Raw genomic sequence first — 25,846 nt, forward strand, 5'->3', positions numbered from 1 at the left:
CAGAATAGATGTAGCCCTAGTGAAATAGTTTTTCATGCTATACGACCTAGATCTCCTGTACTGCAACTTGAGACTATTGCTTCTTGTTCTGTGATCTGCTACCACTCTGAACAGCTTGTCTCTTTCCTCTTTGGAACCCCCCTTTATGTAATTAACAGGTTCCAAAGAGGATGTTCAAAATCATTAATGGTGATTAGAAAGTAAATAGGGGTTATTTACCTCTTCAAATAACACAAAACTAGGGATCAAATACAATTAATAGCTAGAAGGTTTAAAACAAACAGAAGGAAGTACTTCACATAATGCCAGCCTGTGGAATTAGTTAGCAAGGGATGTTGTGAAGGCCAAAAGTATAATCGAATTAAAAAATTAAATGAGTTCATAGATGATATGGCTATGAACCAAGATGGCTATGAACCAAGATGGTTACAGACATAACCCCATGTATTGGATGTCCCTAAATCTCCAATTGCCAGAAGTTGGGAATGACTGATGGTTTGAAACATTCAGAATTTACTTATTCTGTTCATTCCCTCTGAAGCATCTGGCATTGGACATTGTCACAGATAGGATACAGACCTAGATGGACCATTCATCTGTCACAATACAATCATTCTAGAATTTTTACTGCACATCAGGCTTCTGTCCCTCTTGCACAGAATCAAAACAAATGTTTAATGTAGCAGAACACACATGAAAAAAGTGAATGAGGATAATAATTTTGGGCTCAATCACAAGACCTCTTGTGCACTTAAACAAAAGAGTAAATGGAAACAAAGAGTTCCTTGGCACAGGCAACCTGCATCATTGAAATCAAGGTAGAGAGAGCAGCAGTTCATGTGTTGTCATTCCTCTAGACAAAGTCTTGGCGACAATCAATAGTACATGAGTATTGCCACAGAGTGGAAAGTAACTCACTTTAGCAAAAGAGCTTTTCACATCATATCATGGATTAGTTTACCTGTGCAGTAAGAGAAGCAGGAAACTCTGACAGTTACAATCTGGTGTCAATGCTGCCCCTTTGTCAAGATGGATTGGAGAGCTACAGTCAAGCCATTTGGCTATGTCTAGACTGGCATGATTTTCCGCAAATGCTTTTAATGGAAAAGTTTTTCCGTTAAAAGCATTTGCGGAAAAGAGCGTCTAGAATAATTCTGTGTGTTTAATAAGTTTTTTGGGATCATCCAGTGATCTGCAGATCTTTTTCCCTGTGGGTCTTTGGAGAACAGGGCCTGAGCCTATGGGTGTCCTGTAAATTTCTGAGTACCTTCAATTGACAGTACATTAAACTCAGGAGAGTTGGGGACTCTTGGCACCAAGCAGGATTTAGAAACTGGGATTTCAGATGTCACCACTGCAGACAGCCTCACAGTGAGATTTAAAGATCTCAGTCTATTTAATTTATTAAGAAGAAATTTCAACACTTACTTCACTGGGTGTATGTGTTGAGGAGAAAATAGTGGATACTTAATTGCTTTAATCTAGCAGACAAAAGCATAACAAGAACAGATGGCTATATATTAAAAAAAAGCCCAAATCAAATCAAATCAAATCAGAAATGGGGTAGGGATAAAGTAAAAGGGTATGTCTACACTAGCCCCCTAATTCGAACTAGGGTGGCTAATGTAGGCATTCAAACTTGCAAATGAAGCCCGGGATTTAAATATCCCGGGCTTCATTTGCATGTTCCCGGACGGGCAACATTTTTAAATTCCCTTAGTTTGAGTTGACTGCCTATGGCTACATGCGGCAGTCAGAAGTTAATCCGAACTAAGTCCTTTGGATTAACTTCTGAATGTCACGTGTAGCCGTGGGCAGTCAGTTCAAACTAAGGGGATTTAAAAATGGCGCCCACCCGGGAACATGCAAATGAAGCCTGGGATATTTAAATCCCAGGCTTCATTTGCAAGTTCGAATGCCTACATTAGCCACCCTAGTTCGAACTAGGGGGCTACTGTAGACATACCCAAAGTGAGAATGAACAGCCATTGAAACAAACTACTAAAGGAAGTGGTGCACTTGCCAGTTCTTGTCTTCAGTTCAAGGCTGGAATTCTTTTTGGGGAGACATGCTTTAGTCAGACACAAATTATTAGGCTCAATACATGAGTGACCGGGGAACATTTTTGACTCCTGTTATCCAGAAAGTCAGATTAGATGATCAAATAGCCCCCTTTGGCCTTTGAGACTATTAATCCAACCCTGCATATGGTGAAGTTTTCAATGCATCATATCATGAGGAAGAGGTAGGAGGGAATGAAGAAGAGGTGCCATGCATATGCCAAGTCTTCAAAGTCTCTATATCTAGACCACCATCTCAAGACTCACTGTTTCACTTTAACATAAGCAAGAAGAAGCCAGGTGGTCTTACTAAAGGTGGTATTACTAGTTCTCTTGGGGTCTTTTTTTCTGTAGAGAAAAGACACACACAGTCTGTTGTTTCAACTGCTTAGTATTAAGGATGCACACTAAACTAACAAAAAGAAGAAAAAACACCAAAACTGAAATGAACATTGACATTTTAAAATATTGTTTAACATGTTAAATTCTTTCATTTTTACAGCTCTCTGCCTTCCAACCAGAAGTGAAAAGCCAAAAGACAGCAGGAGAGGCTGTTCTCAGGGTATCTTCAGCTTGAAGTATGGGAAATCTCTTTAGACAATGTTCCTTGAAGGTTTTCCAGCCTTAATTTTACAGACTGAAAGGCTGAATAATTTAACAGTCATTTTGATGGTTATCTGAAATGAACTGCAGAGTCTTAAAACCTGTTAGTGGGTAATGATTTCATATGGAGGTATTTGTAGCATGTTTATACTATCAATATATATTTGTTATTACTACAACCTATAATAGATTATTTTTACCATTTTTGTTTTGGATGAATCAGAAAAGGAACAAGAATAACAGAACAGAGAGGAACAGAGCAACGCGAAAACAAAATGTACGGGAATCAAAATTGTTTAAGAATGATCAGATTTTTAATTGCATGCTTTGTTTTGCAAATAAAATGTAATTGTCTATATTATAGTTTACAAATTACTCCAATTTATTTGGATAATTAGGGTACAAAGAAAAATCAGTTTCATTACAAATGTTTTATTATTGTTAGAATGATTTTTCAATTAAAATATTTGTTAATAATATTTTAGTGTGTTACCACTTCATTGGCATTATATTTTTAATTTGATAACTATGATGTCAGTTGCCTTTGATAAAAAAACATGGAAACCTGATTGTTTGCAGTGATCCTTAAGAATGCCCTACAGTGGGAGAATGCCAAATGTTAAGGCTATCTTATCCATTTAACTACATCAAAATTGACATTTTAGTAACAACCACTGTAATAAGGATGTAAATCACTTGTTGTAGGTACATGCTGATTGAGACTGCACAGTCTGGGAGTGTGGGAGTCTTTTGTTTAAGACATGACAGATGGCTCAGCTGCTTCATGAAAAAAAATAGAGAATTTCTTTAATGCTGATCAATTGAGGGTCCTATCCTGAAGCTCATGACAATTGCTGATTTCATTGGGTATTGGAACAGGGAAGATGTTATAAAGTCTACTCTTAAATAAATCCATATGAAGCATGGGATGGTGTATAAACTTCTGCTTTGTTTTTGAAGAAACAGTTTCTCACCTATGTAGGTAAGTAATGTTCTTTCATTCCATTTACATGTTCTGCAGTTGGTGAGTGCACATCTAGTGAGCATGCATTGGAGAATTTTCTAGTCAACTGTATCACTGGAGTGGTTCATATGCCCTTCCTTTCCTGGTGCACTTTGCCAGAGCAAAAAAATTGATGCTGCTCCAACACGGCATTACTTTACCTTCATGATAGGCCATGACATTAGGACTCCAGAGTAGCAAGGATAGCAGGTGGGTTGCGTAACATATATATGGACTATGCATCTCAAACCTCATCCATTATTATAGAGGAATAACCTAATTTTCTTCTTTGTGTAGTAGTCTGTGTATGTATTCCATAGTTGGAGACTCCTAAGCAGAAGTCTCCACTGGGGACAAGTACAGAGAATCTGTGCAAATATGAATTTTAACCCACAACATCCACATTTTGCACAATCCTTGGCCCCTTGCATTAGCATGTAATGCTTTGTGAATGTGTGTATGAGGACAACCAGGTCACTACTCTGCAAATATCCTGGATTGCCAGGTTCACTACAGAAGTCAACAAGGTGCACTGCACTTGTTCTTTTCTAGGGTGTTTCCTGTCTATTAGCCTGTGATATGACCTGATGAATTGTGCAATTTGATATTCTTTGCACATACACAGCTTGTCCTTCAATTTGCTGTGTAATCTAGAAGTGGCCTGGGAAATTTCTGGAAATGCCTTGTCCTGTCTATGGAGAACAAATGGTTTTGATAATGTCCAGAGTTAAGGCAAAGAGTCATAGTTGCAAAGGGAGCATTCATCAGTTTTGCCAGGACCAGAATAAGGTCCTATGCTAGGACCAGATCTCTGATGAATAGATAAAATCTGAAGACCTCTGCCGGGAGCCTTATTGTCATGGAGTGAGAGAAGATCAAGAATTGATCAGTTGGTGTGTGGACCATATAAATGACTGCTAGGCAAACCCTAAGTAAGCTCAGTGCTTCTGATGCAGCGGGTACTCCAGGATCTCCTGAATTCTCAAATACATGGAAAAAATTCAGCACTGTTATGCCCATATAGGAAATATAGAGACATAGTGGATTTTTTCTTGCTACTAATAAGAATTTACTGAATATCTCAACAACAGACCAACTCTACCGATGTCAACCAGCAGACATCCACACCGGTGGGTGGGGGGAATTCAGGATTAAGTGTAAAACCATCACAGAATATCAAAGATCTGGAGTAAGGAGATTCACAGAACTAAAGAGAGATCATGAAGATTCCTGAACCATGTTTGCTTGGCCATACCAGGCTTTGTTCCACTTCATCTTTCACAGAATCTTGGGCAGCAGGAGGGATGAATCAAATGCACTCAACAGCCCAACCATCCCTTGAAGGAGAAAGGCATCTGAGGGTGTTTCTACACAGCTCCCTAAACTCAAAATAATATATACAATTCGTGCTACACAAATTGTATGTCTTATTTCAAATCTATTTCAAAATAGCTTATTTTGAAATTTGGTGCATCTACACAGTTTCAAATTTTGAAATAATGAGCTATTTTGAGCCATCCCTTAACTTTCCTGCAACAAGGTTTACTAGGATGGTGAAATAGCATGCCCATTATTTCGAAAAATATTTCAAAATAACATGCGGCTTGCATAGACGTGGGGTAGCTATTTCAGGATACCTCTGGTATCCTGAAATAGCCATGCAATGTAGGTATGCCCTCAGAGATCTAGGACTGTGGGCTCCCTATGAGCAAAAGTTAAATGTTAGACATGTATTGTTCATTGCTGTCACAAAAGGTCTCTGTGGGGATTTTCCCAAAGCTGGGAGATGTCCTGAAGGATTTTCATATGAAGCAACTACATATGCTTGTCACAGAAGTATGTGTTTTTACATTCTTCACCTCAGGGAGATAGATAGACCATTTACATGCTAATGTAACTTTTCCCCAAGACTAATTAAATAGCTAAATTGAAATGCTAACAAACCAATAATCGCGGAATTGGAGGTATGTTCTAAATAAAGTTTCCCCAACATATACCACAAGTGGTAGAGAAAAAACTAGATGTGACTCAACACTTTATACCCTTGCAAAGTGCACTCAAAGAAGGTGCTCTGATCTCCGTCAGCATCTGTTTTCTGGGACACACTAAAATCCATATTAATATTATGTATGTAGTTTCCTTAAATCTTACAGAAGTCTAGAAAGAAAGCTGCTCCTTTAGTATTGTCCCTCGAAAGGGGTTGAATAATCCCTCTGCTCCCCTATATCTACAACCAGAGTTAGCAGTGTGGTTTGTAATTCACGGAGATATACTCACACTAGCTCTAATTGAGATAGCATCCTAAAAATAACTGCCCTGCATATGAACCCTCCTATACTCGATGGGTACTTAGCCAGCTATGCATGATTGCTGATAATAAGAAGTGTCTACCTTCTATTTTTAACATACATAGTTTTAACATGAGTTAGCGCAAGCTGGAAAACACACCCATCAGCCCCAAATGTAGGTATAGACTAAAAGGGGCAGGATATGACTAGGTCCAATAGTGCAGTACCTTCAAGATATCCAGTGGAATCACGGAAGATTTTCCATTTGTTATACTGTGCTACTGTATACTGATCAACTCCTAGCTTCTATTATTATATTATTGTGTTATTTGAGCACCTCCTAGTATTTAATATATTTATCCTCAGAACACTGGGATGAAATTTGGGAAGTGCCATTAAGTGCTTTACCAGATGGCATTCTAAGGAATAAAGAAATTAAGGTCCAGATTCTCAACATTATTTAGGTATCTATCTCCAACTGATATGGGGAGTTTGAGTTATAAAAGTGCATCTACACAGCACCCTAAACTAAAAATAAGATATTTGATTTGCGCTATGCAAATTGCATATCTTATTTTGATTGAATTTTGAAATAGGCTATTTTGAAATTTGGCATGTCTACACAGCACCAAATTTCAAAATAAAACACTATTTTGAGACATTCCTTAACCCTTGTGGAATGAGGGTTACTGGGATGCTGAAATAACATTCCCATTATTTCAAAATATATTTTGAAATAGTAGGCGACTTGTGAAGACATGAGGTACCTATTTTGGGATATCTCCAGTATCCCAAAATAGCCATGCAGTGTAGACGTACCCTTAATAAATGAGGTTTAGGGCTTCAGTGTCTTCCTAACATCATCATTAAAAAAAGCTATGAAATACAATTGATCCCAGATTTCCTAACTCTTTGACTAGTATAATCATTACTGTCTAGCTAATGACAAGACTGTTGTATTTAGGAAAATGTGCTGTCCTAGCATATGAGGAAGCATCAGGAAGGACATTCACTAAGGGTGTGTCTAGACTACATGCCTCCTTCGACGGAGGCATGTAGATTAGCCAGCTCGGAAGAGGGAAATGAAGCCGCGATTAAAATAATCGCGGCTTCATTTAAATTTAAATGGCTGCCCCGATCTGCCGATCAGCTGTTTGTCGGCAGATCGGGAGAGTCTGGACGCGATGCCCCGACAAAGAAGCCTTTCTTCATCGACACAGGTAAGCCTCGTGAAACCAGGTTTACCTGTGTCGATGAAGAAAGGCTTCTTTGTCGGGGCATCGCGTCCAGACTCTCCCGATCTGCCGACAAACAGCTGATCGGCAGATCGGGGCAGCCATTTAAATTTAAATGTAGCCGCGATTATTTTAATCGCGGCTTCATTTCCCTCTTCCGATCTGGCTAATCTACATGCCTCCGTCGAAGGAGGCATGTAGTCTAGACACACCCTTAGTCACAATTCATTCTATAGCATTATAACATCACTCATGCCCTTAGTCAGAGCTATGCCTTTGTGGCATAAATGAGTCTTTAGTCTTTAAAATAACAAAACTATATGGCATATACTAATTTTATCATATGTCATGTTGGACTTGAAATTCAAGTTCTTCCTTTGTGATCAGTTATTTTTTAATAATTATAGATTACAGTATTTAGAATTGTAGTAGTTTTATTCAATAAATACAGTCCTATTTTAGAGTCAAACTGATAGCACCAAAATAAATGTGGAATCTCCTTCCCCTCAACATAGCTCAAATTAATACATTCTGTTTTTTGTAGTAAGCCTTGCATACACACTTTGTATTATTAGTATTCACTTTCTCATCTAACTAAATAGATATTTTCAGTACTCATTATATAGCAGTAGCATAGAAAAGTCATACATTATTTAAAGATATTCTTGTTACCTCTTTGAAGTGAATATATGCCATGAAAGGTGGTTTGTTTGGAGTTTCTTTCTTGCTAGCTGTAATATGAAAGTAACCAAGCCACTGTCAATGAAATGTTTACCAAAAGTTAGGCTGAGGTTATTTACAGCATAATTTTGCTGCAGGAGAGTATTGCTTTAATTTTAGTCCAGATACAAAGCCCTTTAAAGTTGGTGGGCATTTTTTTTCCGGTAGAGTTTTGCATCAGCCATTAAAAGAGTGAGTACTGAAACAAGGGAGGCAAACTAACAAAATGTTTGGGTATCTGAAATGTTGAAAATGTTACAAAAATGTTATTTTATCATTACTGAATGTCTGCTTCTATGCTATGTTTAGTTATGTTTTATTTTTATCAGTTACTCCTATTGGAGTATAAGTTAAATTTGCATTGGTTGGGATAGATTTGATTGTGCATGTCATTTGTCCACACGCTTATTATTTTCAAAAATCAAGAATGATATTTTTCTGAAAAGTGCTCATGTTCTTGAAATAGCATAGGTCCATTTGGAAGATTTTCAAATGTTACTAATATGGGAATTTTTGCTGAAATATAGACTCTTGAAGTTAAGCTCCATCAAGGAATAAACTGATTGTTACAGACCTTTGAAATATTTCATAAAATACTAAAAAATGAAATATAGCAAATTTACAAAACTTTCCAATTATTATTTTTCTTTCTTGTTTATTAAAATTAGAAAGAAGCCCGGTACACAGTGTATTGTGAACAGCAAACTTGCATTACAAACTCAGTAAACTATGGTCTATATTGATTACTATAATAGACCACATCACACTTATAACTATAATAGTTTATATTGTTATTATCTAGGAGCAAATATATCTTTCAATAGTCTATGGATTCATCCTCAGAAAGGAAGGAAAAAAAGAATTCCCACCATCTGCCTCATTTAATAATGAACTAGGCAAAGCTTGGAATATATAATAGAGGTAATAATTTGGACATACGTGCAATGGATAAGTTGATATTAAAAGGTCTTTGTATGCCAAATTCATAGTCCTTTACTAAGCAAAATTTTCAGTGAAGTCAGTGGGAATTTATTTTGCTTCCATAAAAATTTCAGCAGTTTGTCACTCATCTCTAAGGCTACATCTAGACTGGAGGGGGGGGGGGTTTCGGAAAAAGATATGCAGGAGCCTACACAGAGCCGAATTTCAGAAAACCCTCCTCTTTCAGAACATCCCTTATTCCTCTCACTGAGAGGAATACAGGGATGCTGAAAGAGTGTACCCGCTTTTTTGGAAACTGTTCAGAAAAAGCAGATGCATTCCTTGGAAAAACTCCTGGAAAAGCTCTGCAGTCTACACATAACCTAAGTCTCAATGAGGAAGAGCAATCTACCAACATCAGCATACATAGGAGACCCTCCACATGGAAACTTTCTCCTTACAGTACAGTGACACAGTGATCATCTACCTCTTCAGCAGAATTTCTTCTTTAATTCCTACATCCAAATCCTGCAAGCAAGCGGACAGTCAGGTACATCCTCCTCCTTGGTAGACTGCAGATATGAAAAAGTGAATGTAACATGCAACACTAGGTCATAATAAGTTTTGTGTGGAGCCCCCATTCACTGGAGAAAGCACCTTAAAGGGGAATTCCAGGTAGGTACGTGGAGGAAATGCAGCAGGGTCAGTGCACAAGAACAAAATCAACATGCAGATGACCCTGTTTGCAGAAAATGTGATTATGTGAGCCAAACTTTCTGTTCCACATTGGGTCAAGCCTCTCCTTCCATGAGAGAATAATCTCGAAGAAATACCTCGAGGGAGATTTCCTACTCTCTATGTCCCATTCTCCAGGCGTTTTCACTGGAGGTGGAGATCTCCCCAACTATGACTCCTTAGGAGGGCCAGAAAAAGACTTGAAGACTAAAAGCAGTGTCTTCCACTCTCCCCCATCTTCTCTCTAACAATATTATGAAAAACATGACGTTAAGTGCTCTGGAAGTCATGTTGCCTTTTTATGCTAATATGACTCTTGTAAGCTCAAAAAAGGAGATTGTTGTTATGCCTAAAAGAAATATATCATCTCCTCTTGATGAACCTAAGGGAATACTAAAACATGATCTGTACTATCTCTAACTTAATTATAATTACACCCCCCCTCTAGAATTCTGTTTGTGTCAGCATTTACATTATGAAACCCCACTTTGAAGGGTTTATAATGCTACTCTACATAGTTTGGCTATTTTTATGGGATTGCATACACATTTGCTATTTTTTAAACAGTAGCTTGACTTTTAGTTTGAAATTTTATAGCTCACTTTTCTAAGTACTTTACTCTGCTGGGGTGTGGGTGGGGGAGTCTTAAGAACAAAGTAAAAAGTTAACATCATAGAACATATCTACATAAGGGGATAAAAGACCCACATCGTGGCTGTAGCCAGCTTAAGTCAGTTGACTTGGGCTTGCAAACTTGGGCAACAGGGCTAAAAATTGCTCTGTAGACTTCAAGCTAGGATTGCAGCCAAGCCTGATGGTCTAAACCTCAATTTTTCAGCCTCAAACCCGGATAGCCCAAGTCAGATGACTTGAGCCAACTGCAAATCCTTTATCCATGTGTAGACACACATACAGGAATCTGTGATGAAACAGAACCATACGTATATGTCTACACCTTATATTAAGACCAGGCTGTCATTGAGGTCTGTGTTCAAGTCCCCTTCATTAGCACAAATCAGACAACACTGAGGACTTGGATGGGTCTAACTGAGACCTGCTGTGACTTGGTTACAGCTCCAGTATGTGGACCAAGCTCAAGCTGCAGATCTGAGTCAGAAGATCTGTATAATGCAGTTATATTTCTATAAGACTTGGGTTCAGCAATTGTAAGTGGTGGACACTTGAGAGTTTGGAAACATCAAGTTCACAAATCCCATAGACCCAGATTTACAATGCAGTGCAGACACACTTGCCTTCTCTGGGCTTTGGAGCCTGATAAGGAATGTCTACAAAGTTATTTTTATTGCTGCAATGTGAGTCCATAAGGTCAAGTCAGCAAATTAGGGCTCTCAGACTCACTGCTGTGGGTAGTTTTTGCAGAGTAGAGAAGTTTCCAAATTTTGCTTTATATATGCTTGAATTCTTAGCTTGATAAAAGGGGTTAGGAGAGGACTCAGATATGCAGCATCTTCACCCACCAGAGGGGACACAACCATTAAGCCAGAAGTGGAACTGCCATTTAATAATCTGTAGTAATGAATAGCAAGCTCACTATATGTTACCAGAGCAGTGAGGGAAAATTGATGCAAGCTATTGGTTTCAAGGACACCCTCTCCTTCCTGTTGTAAACCTTGTTGTGCCAGTGCCCAGAGTTATCTGATCAAAGGGCTTTCAATAGTTAAATGGTGACTTGGTTTTTGTGAAGGGGGATGATTTGCCAGGGACATCCCAGGAAGCATCAGTGAGCTCTGACAAGAAATCATCCTGACACAGAGGGAAATTCTGTGAAAGAGTCTCTAGGGACCTATTTCTTCCAGGCTCCCTTGTGGAAGATGGCTACACATCTGGTAATGATTATGGTCTGGTTTATTTTTTTAAGATTTTTTTTTCTTAAATTCTTTTCTTCTAAATAAATAACAGTGTTAAAGAGACTGTGTTTGGTTACTGACCACCACTATCACAGTGGGAACAGAACTGCAGAATATGAGGCCTAAATCAGATATGCCGAGGTGATCACTAGTTAATTGGTTGATTTTATCGCACATTCATCATTGTGCTATTTGGTGTTATGGTCAATTCAGGGTTTCCTCAGAATTATACTCTGTTTTTCTTCACAGTTGCTTTCACTCTGCAATCTGATATCTATGTCATTGCCCCTAGTGCACAGTTTCAAACCTTTCCCCCATATGAAGCATGAGTTCTGAATTGTTCAAGATGACATTTTCAGAGTGATCTGACTACCAAGCCCTCTTTTCTTCTATTTCACACTGACAGGAGTACATTTAAGCCTATGTCCTTGATTTATCCTTTTTGCTTAAGTACTCTTGAAGTCTCACATTACAGTGTGATGTGTTGTGTTATGTCATGTGTTGCAATAATTAGGACTAAAAGAATGAGATCAACATTGAGCCTTGGCAAATGTGTTAATATTTGATTTGATGACTGACTTTCAGAATTTATAATATCCCCCTGCCAAAGCTGGATAAACCAAAATGACATAGGTCTCAGACCAAAAGGACACATGACTATTGTGTAGTCAATTTCAGGCTCATATATAAGGAAAAAACAGATTTTGTTCTGAGATGTCAAAGGAGGAAAAAGTCCGTTCAGTTTGAAAAAAATTGAATATAGTTTTGTGACAAGTACAATATCTAGATTACTGTCAGGAAATTATCAGCTCATTCAGATGAATTAGTAGTACATTTGACCATTCTAGACTAGAACATCATAGGATTCATTTCTATAATCCAACTTGCTTTTAAAGGCTGTGACCTAAGTACATCATATTCATTGCCTCATGACATCAATGGCAGTGCACAATATAATCCATAAGGTTGGAACATTCTCCCCCATTTGGTATATTTTTTGAAAATTTAATTTTAAATTGTATTTCCAAATATATATGGTCCTGCACCACATCTTCATTTTAACATATTTGATATGGATTAAAAGTAAATCTTAATGATTGAGAAAAGATGCTGTATCTACCTGTTTTGCTTTACAATTACTAGAGTCTGGGCATTAAAAACAAATTAATAAAAGGCTACTAAAAATTCTAGATCCACATAAGCTGATGGCATATCTGTTCCGTATAGTTTCTCACAATGAGACATAGAATATAACCACTTAGCTTCCTGAGAAGATTAGTATAATATTCTTTAGTATTCTGCTAATCCCCCAAATATGAAGGTTGTATATTGTAGAGGAAATGTATTCCATTATGAAATAATTGGAATAAAAACTTCTATATTATTGTCTGAAGCTTCTGTGCCATTTCAAACTTCCCAATTAGAATACATTATCATTAATGGAAGTTATACATGCAATTCCCCCACGCTTAGAAGAAAGAACAGATCTCTTACTCTATATGTTGGCAGAATTTCAAATGTAAAAGCCTACTTCAACTGCATTATACCTCCTTTAATAAATATTTTGCTGTATGTCTTTATGCAAAACATACTCACATGTCATTAAAAAACAATATGATCTCTCAGTTGCTGTTCTAAAAATGAGTAAGCTACCTTACAAGAAAAAGCCTCTTCCATATCAAAGATACATTATTGTCTCATTATCTGTGTAATGATAATGGACTTTTGTACTTATTTTTATATACCTGTTTATAGAGCTTGTTTCTTTCTTTTAGATATGAATCAATCATGTAAGAAGGTGAATGTACCTTAAAATGTACTGAGTTGTTTTTCCTAGTTTAAAATAATTTAATGCTGCAAAAATTGTGGCTACATTTTGCTAATACCTTTTAATTTTCTTGAAAAGGATATGAGACATGTCCTTCCTCGTTGTTAAATGAAATAAAATAAAATAAAAATCCTGACCTTAAGAACACAGGATGAATATTCAGGGTTATAATTAGAAAAATATCAACAATAACAATACGATTTTATTTGTAAACCAAGCACATTGACATGGAAATCATTGGGACACAAACAGGGAACCCTGTGATGCCATTTATACAGTCTCTTTTCCCAATAATGCAGCACTTTAGTCCACAGTTGGAATTCACATACCTCAAAATTATTTTTCTGTGTAATACCAAATTATTTGTGGGGCTATATATTTAAAATTTCTATCTAAGACTAGATGTAGAAACATCAGGATTCCTTTATAATCTTAGTTGCTGGAACAGCACCAATACCAGAATGGTTATGTTAGAAATTATGGTAATCTCTTCCGCCTCTCCCCCTCCCCCATTCCCTCCTGAGAATCTCAAAGGGTCAATTGTGCAATTCGCTGTTGCTAAACATAAGGTGTCTAATATTTCTACTACTTAGCTAGGCAGCATATTGTTTGGCAGAAATACTGTTTTGAGTTAATACTATTTTCCCAGAAGTATATCCTAGCTTGTAGCTAGAATAAACTTTTACAAGAAATTACCGCAATATTTTAAACTATCAGAATTCACATGTAACATTATATTGACTATGTAAGGCAGTCTTTTTGTGCTGGGGAAAATGTGGACAAGAGCAAAGTGAAATATGCCTGTCAAGGTTTTCCTATTTGTGGAGGCCTTTTCCCCTCTGTTCAAAACACAGTTTGAAATAAAACGATGAATTTGTGTGTATGTGAGCATGCATTAGACTTTATAACAGTCATTATTATGGTAAATATAGAAAATCTCACATTTGTGTTATTGTACTAAGCTGATCAGAAAATAAATCTGGGACTTTTCAGCTTAAAAAAGAGGAGACTAAGGGCGGATATGATAGAGATCTATAAAATCATGACTGATGCAGAGAAAGTAAATAAGGAAAAGTTATTTATATGTTCCTATAACACAAAAACTAGGAGTCACCAAATGAAATTAATAGGTAGTAGGTTTAAAACAAACAAAAGGAAGTATTTCTTCACACAATGCACAATCAACCTGTGGAACTCCTTGCCAGAGGACATTGCAAAGACTACAACTTTAACAGAGTTCAAAATTCATAGAGGATAGGTCCATCAATGGCTATTAGCCAGGATGGGCAGGAAAGGTGTCCCTTCTCTCTGTTTGTCAGAATCTGGGAATGGGTGACAGTGTATGGATCATTGATGATTACCTGTTATGTTCATTCCCCCTGGAGCACCTGGCACTGGCCACTGTCGGAAGACAGGATACTAGGCAAGATGGACTTTGGTCATAGCCATTCTTATGTTCTTATGTTCTTAAGGTAGCTGAATTAACACAGATGTACTGAAAAGGTCCATTCATTTTCTTTAGGAAAATAGCAATTTTCTTGATATTGATATTTTAATTTCCATTATGCTGAAAAGCTATTACCTTCATACAGGAATAGCTAGAATTATGCATGATTTATTATATTTGCTGTTGAGTCTTTTCCACCCAACCTTCTTATTTGTCTCATTCACCAACTATGATTTTTTTTGTTGGAGCAGAGACTGTTGTTTATTATATGTTTGTACAGTTGCCAGTGCAACAGGACCCTACTTAGTTTGAGCCTTTTGGTGCTGACACAACAAAATTTGAAATAGCGGTTATTCTTGTTAAAGTGTGTCTTGAAATGTAGCGGTAAATTCTAAATTCATAAAAATAGAATATCATTATGAATCAATTGACTATAATTCAACTCCCCAGTTTGTAATTGTAAAGAAGATGAGTTTGAGGAACATGATATAAAAGGTGGAGGTGAAGGCATATATATAAAAAATAAATCTATACTATTGTAAGAAGAATTTTTGCATGATGTTGTCATCAAGAAAAAACCCTCTAATGATGGGCCTGGTTTTGTTCTACCAGACTTTAATTATGTGACTGTCTTTTAACTTACACTGCTGAAGATTTATACAGCTCTGCATAATAAAATGGAACGAAGGGAATCATAGATCTAAAACTTCATCTGGAAGTCATTGTCATTCTTTGCAATGAGGAACAATTTGATTAAAGTATATTTCTAAAAGGAACCTGCAAAGAATAAAATGTTAGCACCCCAAAGAAGCTGGCTAGTACAATGGGAGTTGATTTTAAAAAGAAATGCTGTTAAAAATGTTAAAAACCTAAACAGTCTAATTAACTTCTCCAGACACTGAGCAAAAGTCCCTGAGCCTGCAGCTGATTGTGGGAAGGAAGGAGCTAAATAATGCTATCATGGAAACCATTTGATAATTTTGAGTCATAATAATTGGACACATGGTGGTGCATTAGCAATTTTAGAGCTACCATTAATATTAATAGTGAAAGATAAGATCTTAACAGACCTTGTCAGAAAATAAAATTATTATTAATAATCATAATTTTAATTGTGAAATTTCATTTCTTTTTTAATGTCATGTACATCTGCATTTTCTGATTAGCTTACTTTAAAAAAAATTGGCAGACCTCTGAATACTCTGTTGTTTTTTCTCTGCATTATGGATTCTTTTTCCATTGATTATTTTGGTAGTCCTTTAAATATCTTTCCCAAGATAGGGGGTGTCCAAGTAACTTGTAAGACCAAAATCAAGTGTCTAAGTATAGTGAGAGAGAAAAGTGATAAGGCAACATCCTTTATGTTATCTAACTCAACAGTCCCACCCCTCTCCTTTCCTTCCGAGTCCTTCCTAAGAACGAGTGTATTAAACATATGTCCACTTGGGATAGAATTTCAGTGCCTTTCAGTTAAGCATTCAAACTTAAGCATTCAATAATCTTGAGTCTAGCCACTCTGCCTCTCTTTTAAAAAAATACAGTATAAAGCTTCTCAAATGTTCCATGATACGATAGCCTTTGGGGTCATATTTCCAGGCTTTTCTTTGTAGTCACAAGGACCATTTTTTAAAATGAAAGCTGAAATTCTCATGCAATCACATGAATTCATCAGCTAGAGCTTTATGAAAAAAAATTAAAAAGCTGACCACACTGATTTTTTTTCCTAATATTTATGCTGTGATTCATGCCAAAGGTGCTAAGTAAATATTAAAGTGAATATGAAAGTAAACTAAAACAAAACTAAAAATGAGACCTGTATGAAAAAGTTGCCAATTCAGAAACTCCCACTATCAATAAATAGTATGAATTCAAATCTTTTGGGTATATAATAAAGAAACTTTTATTGAAATAATTTAGTCAGCACCCCCATTGTAATGAAACACAGTGGAACTAAATATACCACTGTCCCCTCTTTCATATTGGACTATGTTTCTGAAAAACTCAGTTTAGCTAAACAAGACCTTTTCTTCAGATCCATGTTGGCAATTGCCTAATTTCCAATATTTTTCAAAATGTGTAAACTTTTTACTCCTTAAAAGGTAAAAGTTGAAGTCCCCATTCTATAATAGCTTTTTAGCTTCTCTTTTATAACAAATGTAAATCTTCATCCATTCTCTGGGCACTTTTCCTTGCTTGAGAGACATTCCAAACTCTCATGCTGCCATGTATGTCAACAAAGGCCTCAGTTCTTTTTTGGTTACAGCAATATTTCTACCTCACACTCTGTTTCCTTTGCAATTCTAATATCCTTTCACAAACAACCAATCACTGCCTATTGCTCCCTTAACTCACTAACTTAAAAAGGGTTCCAAACATGCAAATCATCTGAAGATAATTAACATGACAAAAATTGCAGTGAAAGCTGGTCAGGATCCCAGGGGATTAACATAGAAAAGAAAGAGGATGCCAAGGAAATAAAAAAGTCCACCATATTCTCTAGTGGAGTTGTGACAGAACAGGGGCAGGGAACCCCAGCCTTCAGAATAAATGTTATTGCTCTGGTGAGTGACTGTGAATGTATGGGTTTATGAAATGTGAGAAATGCAAACATTATTTAGTATAGTGAAAGAATACACAATAAATGTAATATTAAAGGCAAGAAATTGTTTATACTTACCATACATTTTCCACTAGCTTGTTCACACATTTTATAAATCACTGCTTGCACAAAACAAAAGCAATGAAAAAATCCAGTTTCCACAGAAGGATGAAATCTAGGATTACTGAAGTGAATGGAAAAAAATTCTACTCTCTCGAATGGGGCCTGGAACTTTCACAAATTGAACAATCTTGTGGTTGATACTGTGCACTATGTACATGGCCAAATTTTCAAATCTTATATGGTACAAAGCAAGGCTCAAATTCTATACTTCTAATATGTAAGCTATAGCAAAATGGGAAAAAGGAATTGACATAAAAATTAACTGCTACTGAATGGGAAAAAAAATCTGTATTATGGACAGAGTAGATTTATGTGATGTGCTTCATTTAACAAAGCAATTGCAGTAATATACTAATTAGAAAAATTGCACAGTGAGATGAATTTTTTGTTATTTCAAATGGAAGTTTTTGTCTTTCTTACAAATAAAGCATAAAAAGAAATGATTGCTTATGTATGGGAAACTGGATCTGTAATGTATTTGAAGAAAATGCATACAAATGGAAGTTAGGGGAAAACATTCTTGTACCCAAAGGGACTATCTCTGCTTTAATCCCTTATTCTATTAAACATATGTGCATGTAGCCATGGGGATAATGTCTGTAATAAATATGGTCTATATTGCAAAATGGTTTGAGAACACTTGGCCAATGGTATCAAATAAACCTGGTCTTTCCAGTACATATATATTGGTGAGACTTATTTGTACAATAAAAATAAAGAATTGAAGTATAATTCATATAAAGACTTGTGTGCTTTGACTATGTATTGCCTCTGTTTTAAGAATAAAACATAGGTACTGAACTACCACATCTTATAACAATTATATAGACAGCTAGAGCAAAGAGGCCAAATGGCATCTTCCTCTTAGCTTGTCACAACACCTACATTCTAGGACCGGGGTGGACAAATACTGGCCCATTCCAGATCCAGTCTGCCAGGGTTACTCTCTGACAGGCCCCCACATGGCTGTGTCTGTATTTACCAGTACCTCCACAAGTAAGGGGAACACAGCTCCTGTTGGCTGTGGATCGCTGTTTCCAGTCAATAGGATCTGCAATGGCTGGTACCTGTAGAGGTGCAGGTGAATATAGCGGCCCACCGAGAGCTAACTCTGGCAAATTGTCACAGTTTTATTACTAGGAGGACAGGGAGTTGTGTGTGTGTGCCTGCAGATGGGAAGAGTAAGGGTATGTCTACACTACAGCACTAATTCGAACTAACTTAGTTCGAATTAGTTAATTCGAACTAAGCAAATTTGAACTAGTGCATCTAGATGTAAAAACTAGTTCGAAATAGCGTTTCGCTAATTTGAACTAGCATGTCCACATTGAGTGGACCCTGAACCGAAGTTAAGGATGGCTAACTTGGCTACCCCCTGAAGCATAAGAGTATAAGAACGGCCATACTGGGTTAAACCAAAGGTCCATCTGGTCCAGTATCCTGTCTTCCAACAGTGGCCAATGCCAGATGTCCCAGCAGAAGTGAACAGAAATAGGTAATCATCAAGTGAGCCCTCTCCTATCATTCATTTTCAGCCTCTAACAAACAGAGATTAGGGACACCATTCCTTCCAGCGTGGCTAATAGTCATTGATGGACTTAACCTCCATGAATTTATCTAATTCATTTTTGAACCCTGTTAAAGTCCTGTTCTTCACAACACCCTCTGGTAAGGAGTTCCAGAGGCCAACCATGCGCTGCATGAAGACAAACTTCCATTTGTTTGTTTTAAATATGCTACCTGTTAATTTCATTTGGTGCCCCCTAGTTCTGAAAAATTGACCGGTTTAATGCATACTTGGTTCTTCCCAAAGCATCTTGAAATTTCTTGGCTTCTGCTGTGGATATCATTCCAAATTCTTGTTATGTAATCAATTCTAAAGTTTCATTTTGTAGACTGAAATCTAGTCTGGGTGTCTGAAAAAAATATCTTCCACTCTCCATGTACATCATTAGAGACTGGCTGTCAACCACTGGAAAAGTTTCACTTTTCCCAAATGTAATTGATGATGGTTACCATCAAAGAAAGGACACTGAATCAAACTGACCAATAGTCTAATCCAAAATGGCAAATCTTACATTTCTAGGAAGAGAATAACAGACAGAAGCAAAATATATGAAGATGAAACTATGCATTACAAAGTTAATGTTGGCAGAAATCAATAGAAGAAATTTTCTTGAGTTCATTTTATATTAATGAAATAAAATTCCTTACAGACAGTACAGATAATTTGTTTTACTGTTCAAAGCATTCAGAAATGTTTTATGACTTACATTTCTCACTAATATAACAAGCTAATTAAAGCAAATGAAGGTTAATATAATCATACCTAGGTACTGTATTTGAATAGATTATTGCATTTATCTATTAAATAGTTTGTCTTCCATTCTTCCATCCCCATTAAATAGTATTCTGAATAATCAGAATATCAGCAAATAGCTTTTATGGAGATACAGCATTACTATATTCTTATTAAAAATTTCAGGTGACCTACAGCATTTAAAAAAATGTTACAAATCTAGGCAAAGTGCCCCAGGCTATGAAGCAAAAAAGTAGTTCTTTATACCACTGTGTGTATTTCTAAGGTCTTTACCATTTGAATGATTACATTATCTCAGTTTTATATTCACTATTTAGGAGGTAAATGTCATCTTGAATCATTGAATCTCAATTTTTTTTTACATGTTCCATTTTGTTTGATAGGCTTTTTACCCATTGTAATTTATTGCTATTACTGATGAAAATATAAAACTAAGAAACTGAGAGTGTAATCAAGGCTAATGTTGAACCAAATGCCACGTGATAATAAATTAGCAAGAAAAAATGCTCTAGAGACAAATTGAGATGTTTACCATTTCAGGTTGAATACTGATAGAACAACTGTTTATGTAAAATATAAAGCTATACAAAGAAAACTAAATTCTCTTATTTTATGTAAAAATACAACAATGTGTCTTGGATCTTTATTATACAGAGCTATGGAGAGGCATTTATGAACCTTCACTTATGACTCACAATAGCTGTGGGATTTTCATGACATAAATTTTCATTTATCGTGACATGTAATGGCAAAGAGACCCAACCATTAAATGAGAAGAAGCTGTGGCCAAAGACAATTGCATTTTCAGGAAAGCACGTATATTCTTTCCATAGTTATCTAACAATTATTCCATTAGTAATATAACAAACTGAGAAACTGCAGTGCACTTGAGCTGACTTTTCACAATTATTGGGCATGCCTTTATGTTCTTGCTGTGAAATAATATTCTATTCTTAATTAGGTCATTAAGTTTATACAACAAGAAGGACAAATCCTGCAGTCTTTATTAAGGAGAAACTTGCATGGCAAATGAATAAAACTTTTGTGTCATTAAGGTCCTGATCCAAAGCCTTCAGCTGATTTCAATGGCTTTGATTACGGCCACAAGTTAAAGTTTGAACAAGACTGGCTAATTCAGGAAAATATAGGAATGAAATTGTCACCCTGATGTTTAAGTATCCTGAAGCCACACATATTTTTTCTAAAGTCAAGGAACAAAATAATTAAGCGCGTGATTTTTCCACTTCTCTGCTGTGAAAAACTAAGGCTATGTCTAGACTACATCCCTTTTTCATAAAAGGGATGTAAATTAGACGTATCGCAATTGCTAATGAAGCGGGGATTTAAATCTCCCCTGCTTCATTAGCATAAAAATGGCTGCCGCTTTTTTTCAGCAAGGAGCTTTGCTGGAAAAAAGCACCAGTCTAGACGCTGATCTTGCGGAAAATAAAGCCTTTTCCGAAAGATCCCTTATCCCTCTAAGGGATAAGGGATCTTTCGGAAAAGGCTTTATTTTCCTTGCCGAAAAAAGCGGCAGCCATTTTTATGCTAATGAAGTGGGGAGATTTAAATCCCCGCTTCATTAGCAATTGTGATACGTCTAATTTACATCCCTTTTATGAAAAAGGGATGTAGTCTAGACATAGTCTAACAGTATAAATTTAAGGAGATTGCTTAGCTCCTAGAACTGGAAGGGACCTTGCAAGGTCATGAAGTCCAGTCTCCTGCCTTTGCAGCAGGATCAAATATCATTCCTGACAAATTTTTGCCCCAAATGGCCTCCACAAGGATTGAACTTACAATCCTGCGTTTAGTAGGCCAATGCTCAAACCACTGAACTCTCCCTCCTGTCTACACAATAGTGGTATATTAAATTATAGTTACAGTACCTTGGGATACTGTTTAACAGGGATCAGTACTCTTTCTGACAGCTTTATGTTTTTGTTGCTGATGACATCAAGGTATTTCTTTTCTTCATCTTCCTTTTTTCCATCAGAACCCTGAAATTTTTCAATTTCTGAAAAAAAATTAACAAAAATATATTTGTCATCTTCAGCAACTCTACTTGACATAATAATATATAATATAATTGGACTGATTATCTGGCTATGCTAAAGGAAGGATAGAAGACATTTGGCATGGGCTAAATCAGTGTTTCTCAACCAGTGGTACAAGTATCCTTAGGGGTGCTTGAGAGAAGTCTGGGGGGGTACATCAACACAACTGAAATTTGGAGCAAACTGAATTTTTGTATTAATTTTTACAATGTTTTATTATTTTTGTACTTTTTACACCCAAAAAATTTATTGCCCACCCGGCTACAATTAAGTTGTTTAAACAAATGTTTTGCAATGGTAGAAAACAACTGTGTGTGTCTGCAAACTGTAGGTACTGGGGCTACTTCTAATATTTTTTTTTAAAAAAAAGGGGGGTACTTCTAAATTTTTTTTGAAAAAGAGGTACTTTATAAAAAACGATTGAGAAACACTGGGATAAATCATGCTGCAATTTTATTATTAGATGTCGTGGACTACCTGGCAGACAACAGGTAACCCACTGTTTATTCCATAATTATCAGGGTAGCTTTTACCAGATCCCCATCAATTCACATCCAAGTTTCTTCAGCAAATCCATTGTCGGGACCTTCCACTCACCGCTCCCCCTCATAGAAGAGTTAATGTGGTCAATAAGAATGGGAGCTTGAATTCCTGTTTTTCCAAGGATAGAAGACTCTAACTGCTCCCCATTCATTCCTTTAATTAACATCTTTTAAAAAATAATTTTCCAAGACACTTATTCAATCACTGTATAGCTTTCCTATGGAGTATCTGCATTGGACATCTGCCCTTAATTTAAATAATGAGTTGTGACAAATGGCCTCCTGTCCACCATGCCAAGAATGAATAACACCATTCCTGAACTCACTGTATGTGAACAAATCCCCAACTGTATCCAAGCCATATTGGTGGTAAGGGAACAATTCTTCCCCAGTTCCCATAAAATAGGTGATGGTAGAGTAATGTCCACAGCAAGACTAAATCTAGACTACAAGCCTCTTTTGAAAGAGGCTATTTTGAAAGAGGCTTTTGAAAAAGCCTCTTTTGAAAAAGAGCTTCTAGACTACGACCACTACTTTCAAAAAAGCAAGCCGCTTTTTTGAAAGAGCACCCAGGCAGTCTGGATGTTCTCTTTTGAAAAAGCACAGTTTACATTACATAGCGCCTTTTTTTGAAAGAACACTTTCAAAAAAATGCGTTCTTCCACATAAAATGAGGTTTTCTGCAGTTGAGAAAAACTGCCACGTTCTTTCAATTTACGAAAGAATGCAGCAGCAGTCTAGATTCAGGGGAAGTTTTTTTGAAAAAAGGCCACTTTTTTCCAAAAAACCCTGCAGTCTAGACATACCCCTAGGCTACGTCTAGACTGGCATGATTTTCCGCAAATGCTTTTAACGGAAAAGTTTTCCATTAAAAGCATTTGCGGAAAAGAGCATCTAGATTGGCAAGGACGCTTTTCCGCAAAAGCACTTTCAGTGACCATGCTGCCCCTTTTTGCAGCAGTTTTCATGTCCCCACCCAAAAAAACCATTTCCCCGCACACATACTTGAAGATACAGGGCAGTTTTTTCAATGTGGGGCTGAAATAGGACAATATTGAACATTTATGAAAACCCCACCTTTAAACCTTTACTAAAGATTCCATTTAGTAGACCAAATTTGAGAAGAAAAACACTTTGGCTGTGCTTAAAGGACCTATGTAAATGTGACCTACCAAAGTCAGTAAGATTCAGTTTGCAATTCTTTACCCTAAAGTGAAAACATTCAAGAATGAAAGAACTGTTTTGTCATTATTCTACTGATACTTCCTATGCAAGTCTCATTTTCATGCTGGTCATAAATGAAGCTTAGGTCACTTTTCCAAATGAAATCACTTTCTTATGTCTGTTTGCATACATTTGTCCATGTATATTTTTGTAAAGTGGCTGCTGTTAAAACAAATAGTTTGAATAGATCATGATTGAATAGATCTTTGTAAAGTGGCTGCTGTTAAAACAAATAGTTTGAATAGATCATGATCATGCCATTATAAAACATTCTGTTTGCTTTTTAATTTAGATCTCTTGAAAATTGGGGTTAATTAGCTACATATTATTTTACTGTGGTTAGCAGTTAGCAGTTCAAGACCAACAATTATTTTTCACTAAAAAGGCTTCTTAAACTATTTTCAAGCAAAAATTGATTGATTCCCCGTCTCCTTCTTTATTTATTTGATAGAAAAAATTAAATCAAGTAACAGGTCCAACTGTTACACTATATAATGTTACACTCTATAATATCTAGTCTGAATTAAGATCAGGGCTGTTAGGTGACATCGTTCAGTATACCAGGAAATAATTACATTTAGAAGTATATAAGGGTATGTCTACACTAGCCTCCTAGTTCGAAATAGGGTGGCTAATGTAGGTATTCAAACTTTCAAATGAATTACTCCTCCTGTAATGAGGTGTAACAGTTAATACAAACCAAGGACTTAGTTCAGATTAACTTCTGCTGCCGCGTGTAGCTGTGGGCAGTCAGTTCAAACTAAGGGGATTTAAAAATAGTGCCTGCCCGGGAACATGCAAATGAAGCCCGGGATATTTAAATCCTGGGCTTCATTTGCAAGCTCGAATGCCTACATTAGCTACCCTAGTTCGAACTAGGGGGTTAGTGTAGACATACCATAAGAGTTTGACAAAATCATCTTCAAAACGTATTCAAATTCACTTACACTACACAGCAGCATTATTTCAAAATAACTAACGTTCTGAAATAACAAAGAGTGTTTCGACATAGCAAGCCATTATTTTGAAATAATGGCGAGCTGAAGGACTTCTTACTCTGACTCCTGTAACCCTCATTTCATGAGGAGTAAGGGAAGTTGAAGGAAGAGTGTTCTTCCTTCAACTTCCTGCTGTGTAGATAGTGCCAAAAGCCGAGTTAAGCTATTTCGACTTAAGCTACGCTATTGATATAGCTAAAGTTGCATAGCTTAATTCAACTTTAGCCCTGCTGTGTAGATGTACCCTTAGTTATGAACAGTGTCACATATATTCAGAACTTGTTGTCATGTAGCAAGTCCTTTTGACCACGGCCTCGCGCGTATTGCCCATACTGCCACACAAAAGCCCCTCACAAGAAAAACACAGGCCACTGAGGCGGATACAGAGACAGAGCTTGAATTCCCTCGGGTGCTCAGCACAGTTCTCAGTAAACGGAATTGAACTTGGCAAGCACTCAAGCCAGGAAGATAAGAGTAGGGAAAAAAGTTAGGTTAATGAGCACTAAAAACAGGACAAGATAGGAATAAGGGAAATGAGCTGTCATAAAACACCAGTTAACAAGCATCTGGAACAGGAAAAGAAAAAACATAGCTAGCTTTCATGTGTGCCAGTCATGTCTGCATCAGGCACTGACCACAATGCCTTGAGGCAGACGTCATATCAAACAGGAAGGAACCCTAACATGGTACCGGATATCAAATCATAGTATCAACTAAAGCTGAACCCTAATATGGCACCGGATGTCAAAATTATAGTATAAAGCACCCTGAGCCCTAAGCTCGGGGAGGTTCTGTATCAAGATAGAAGGCACGTATCATTCAGCCTGGCTGAGGGGTTGATCACACAAGGCCGCCTTCCACCTACCAAATCATGAAAGGGTATACGAATCCAGAGCATGCTACGTGTTGTTTTGTGTCTGTGCATCATAATTGTTACTGGGCTTGTAAGTATTGCTTAATATATTATTTGTCAGCTTAGCAATAGTTAGTTGTATTGTATTAACCATATTGTATAATGGTACCACACTTAGATCTAAATAAGGACTAGGAGTAGAATTGAGGGGTTGTTAAGTGAATAGGCAAACTAATATTCTTTAATATATGGTTTATTTGCATGCTATGTTGTCTTAAACAAATCAAAGACATAATATAATCAAATTGTAGTCAATAAAGTTTGTAATTGGTTAAGTACATATAGGTCTCGGGCTTTCCTCCTTCGCAGCCCCAGTCCTTTGCCACAAAAAAGCCACCCCTAGACAATCTTTGAACCTCTGG

The 25,846-nt window shown here is 36.7% G+C and overlaps 1 protein-coding gene and 1 long non-coding RNA gene across 3 annotated transcripts in view; one reads left to right on the forward strand and one right to left on the reverse strand.

The window, feature by feature from the left end:
* KHDRBS2 (KH RNA binding domain containing, signal transduction associated 2) overlaps positions 1-25,846 on the reverse strand; it is a 602,985-nt gene that overhangs the window by 405,598 nt on the left and 171,541 nt on the right. For both annotated transcript variants that reach the window (XR_012902558.1, XM_014575134.3), the window contains exon 2: positions 21,640-21,767. Coding sequence is in view for 1 of the 2 variants with exons in the window: in XM_014575134.3 (XP_014430620.1) it covers positions 21,640-21,767 (128 nt within the window). In the remaining variant the exon portion in view is untranslated. The remainder of the gene's footprint in view (positions 1-21,639; positions 21,768-25,846) is intronic.
* Positions 679-3,206, forward strand: LOC142827799 (uncharacterized). Its single transcript, XR_012902559.1, has 3 exons — positions 679-818; positions 2,563-2,638; positions 2,887-3,206. It is a non-coding gene; the product is annotated as an uncharacterized LOC142827799 (long non-coding RNA).

The sequence above is a fragment of the Pelodiscus sinensis genome, chromosome 3 (assembly GCF_049634645.1).
Source record: "Pelodiscus sinensis isolate JC-2024 chromosome 3, ASM4963464v1, whole genome shotgun sequence".
Classification (NCBI taxonomy): domain Eukaryota; kingdom Metazoa; phylum Chordata; order Testudines; family Trionychidae; genus Pelodiscus; species Pelodiscus sinensis.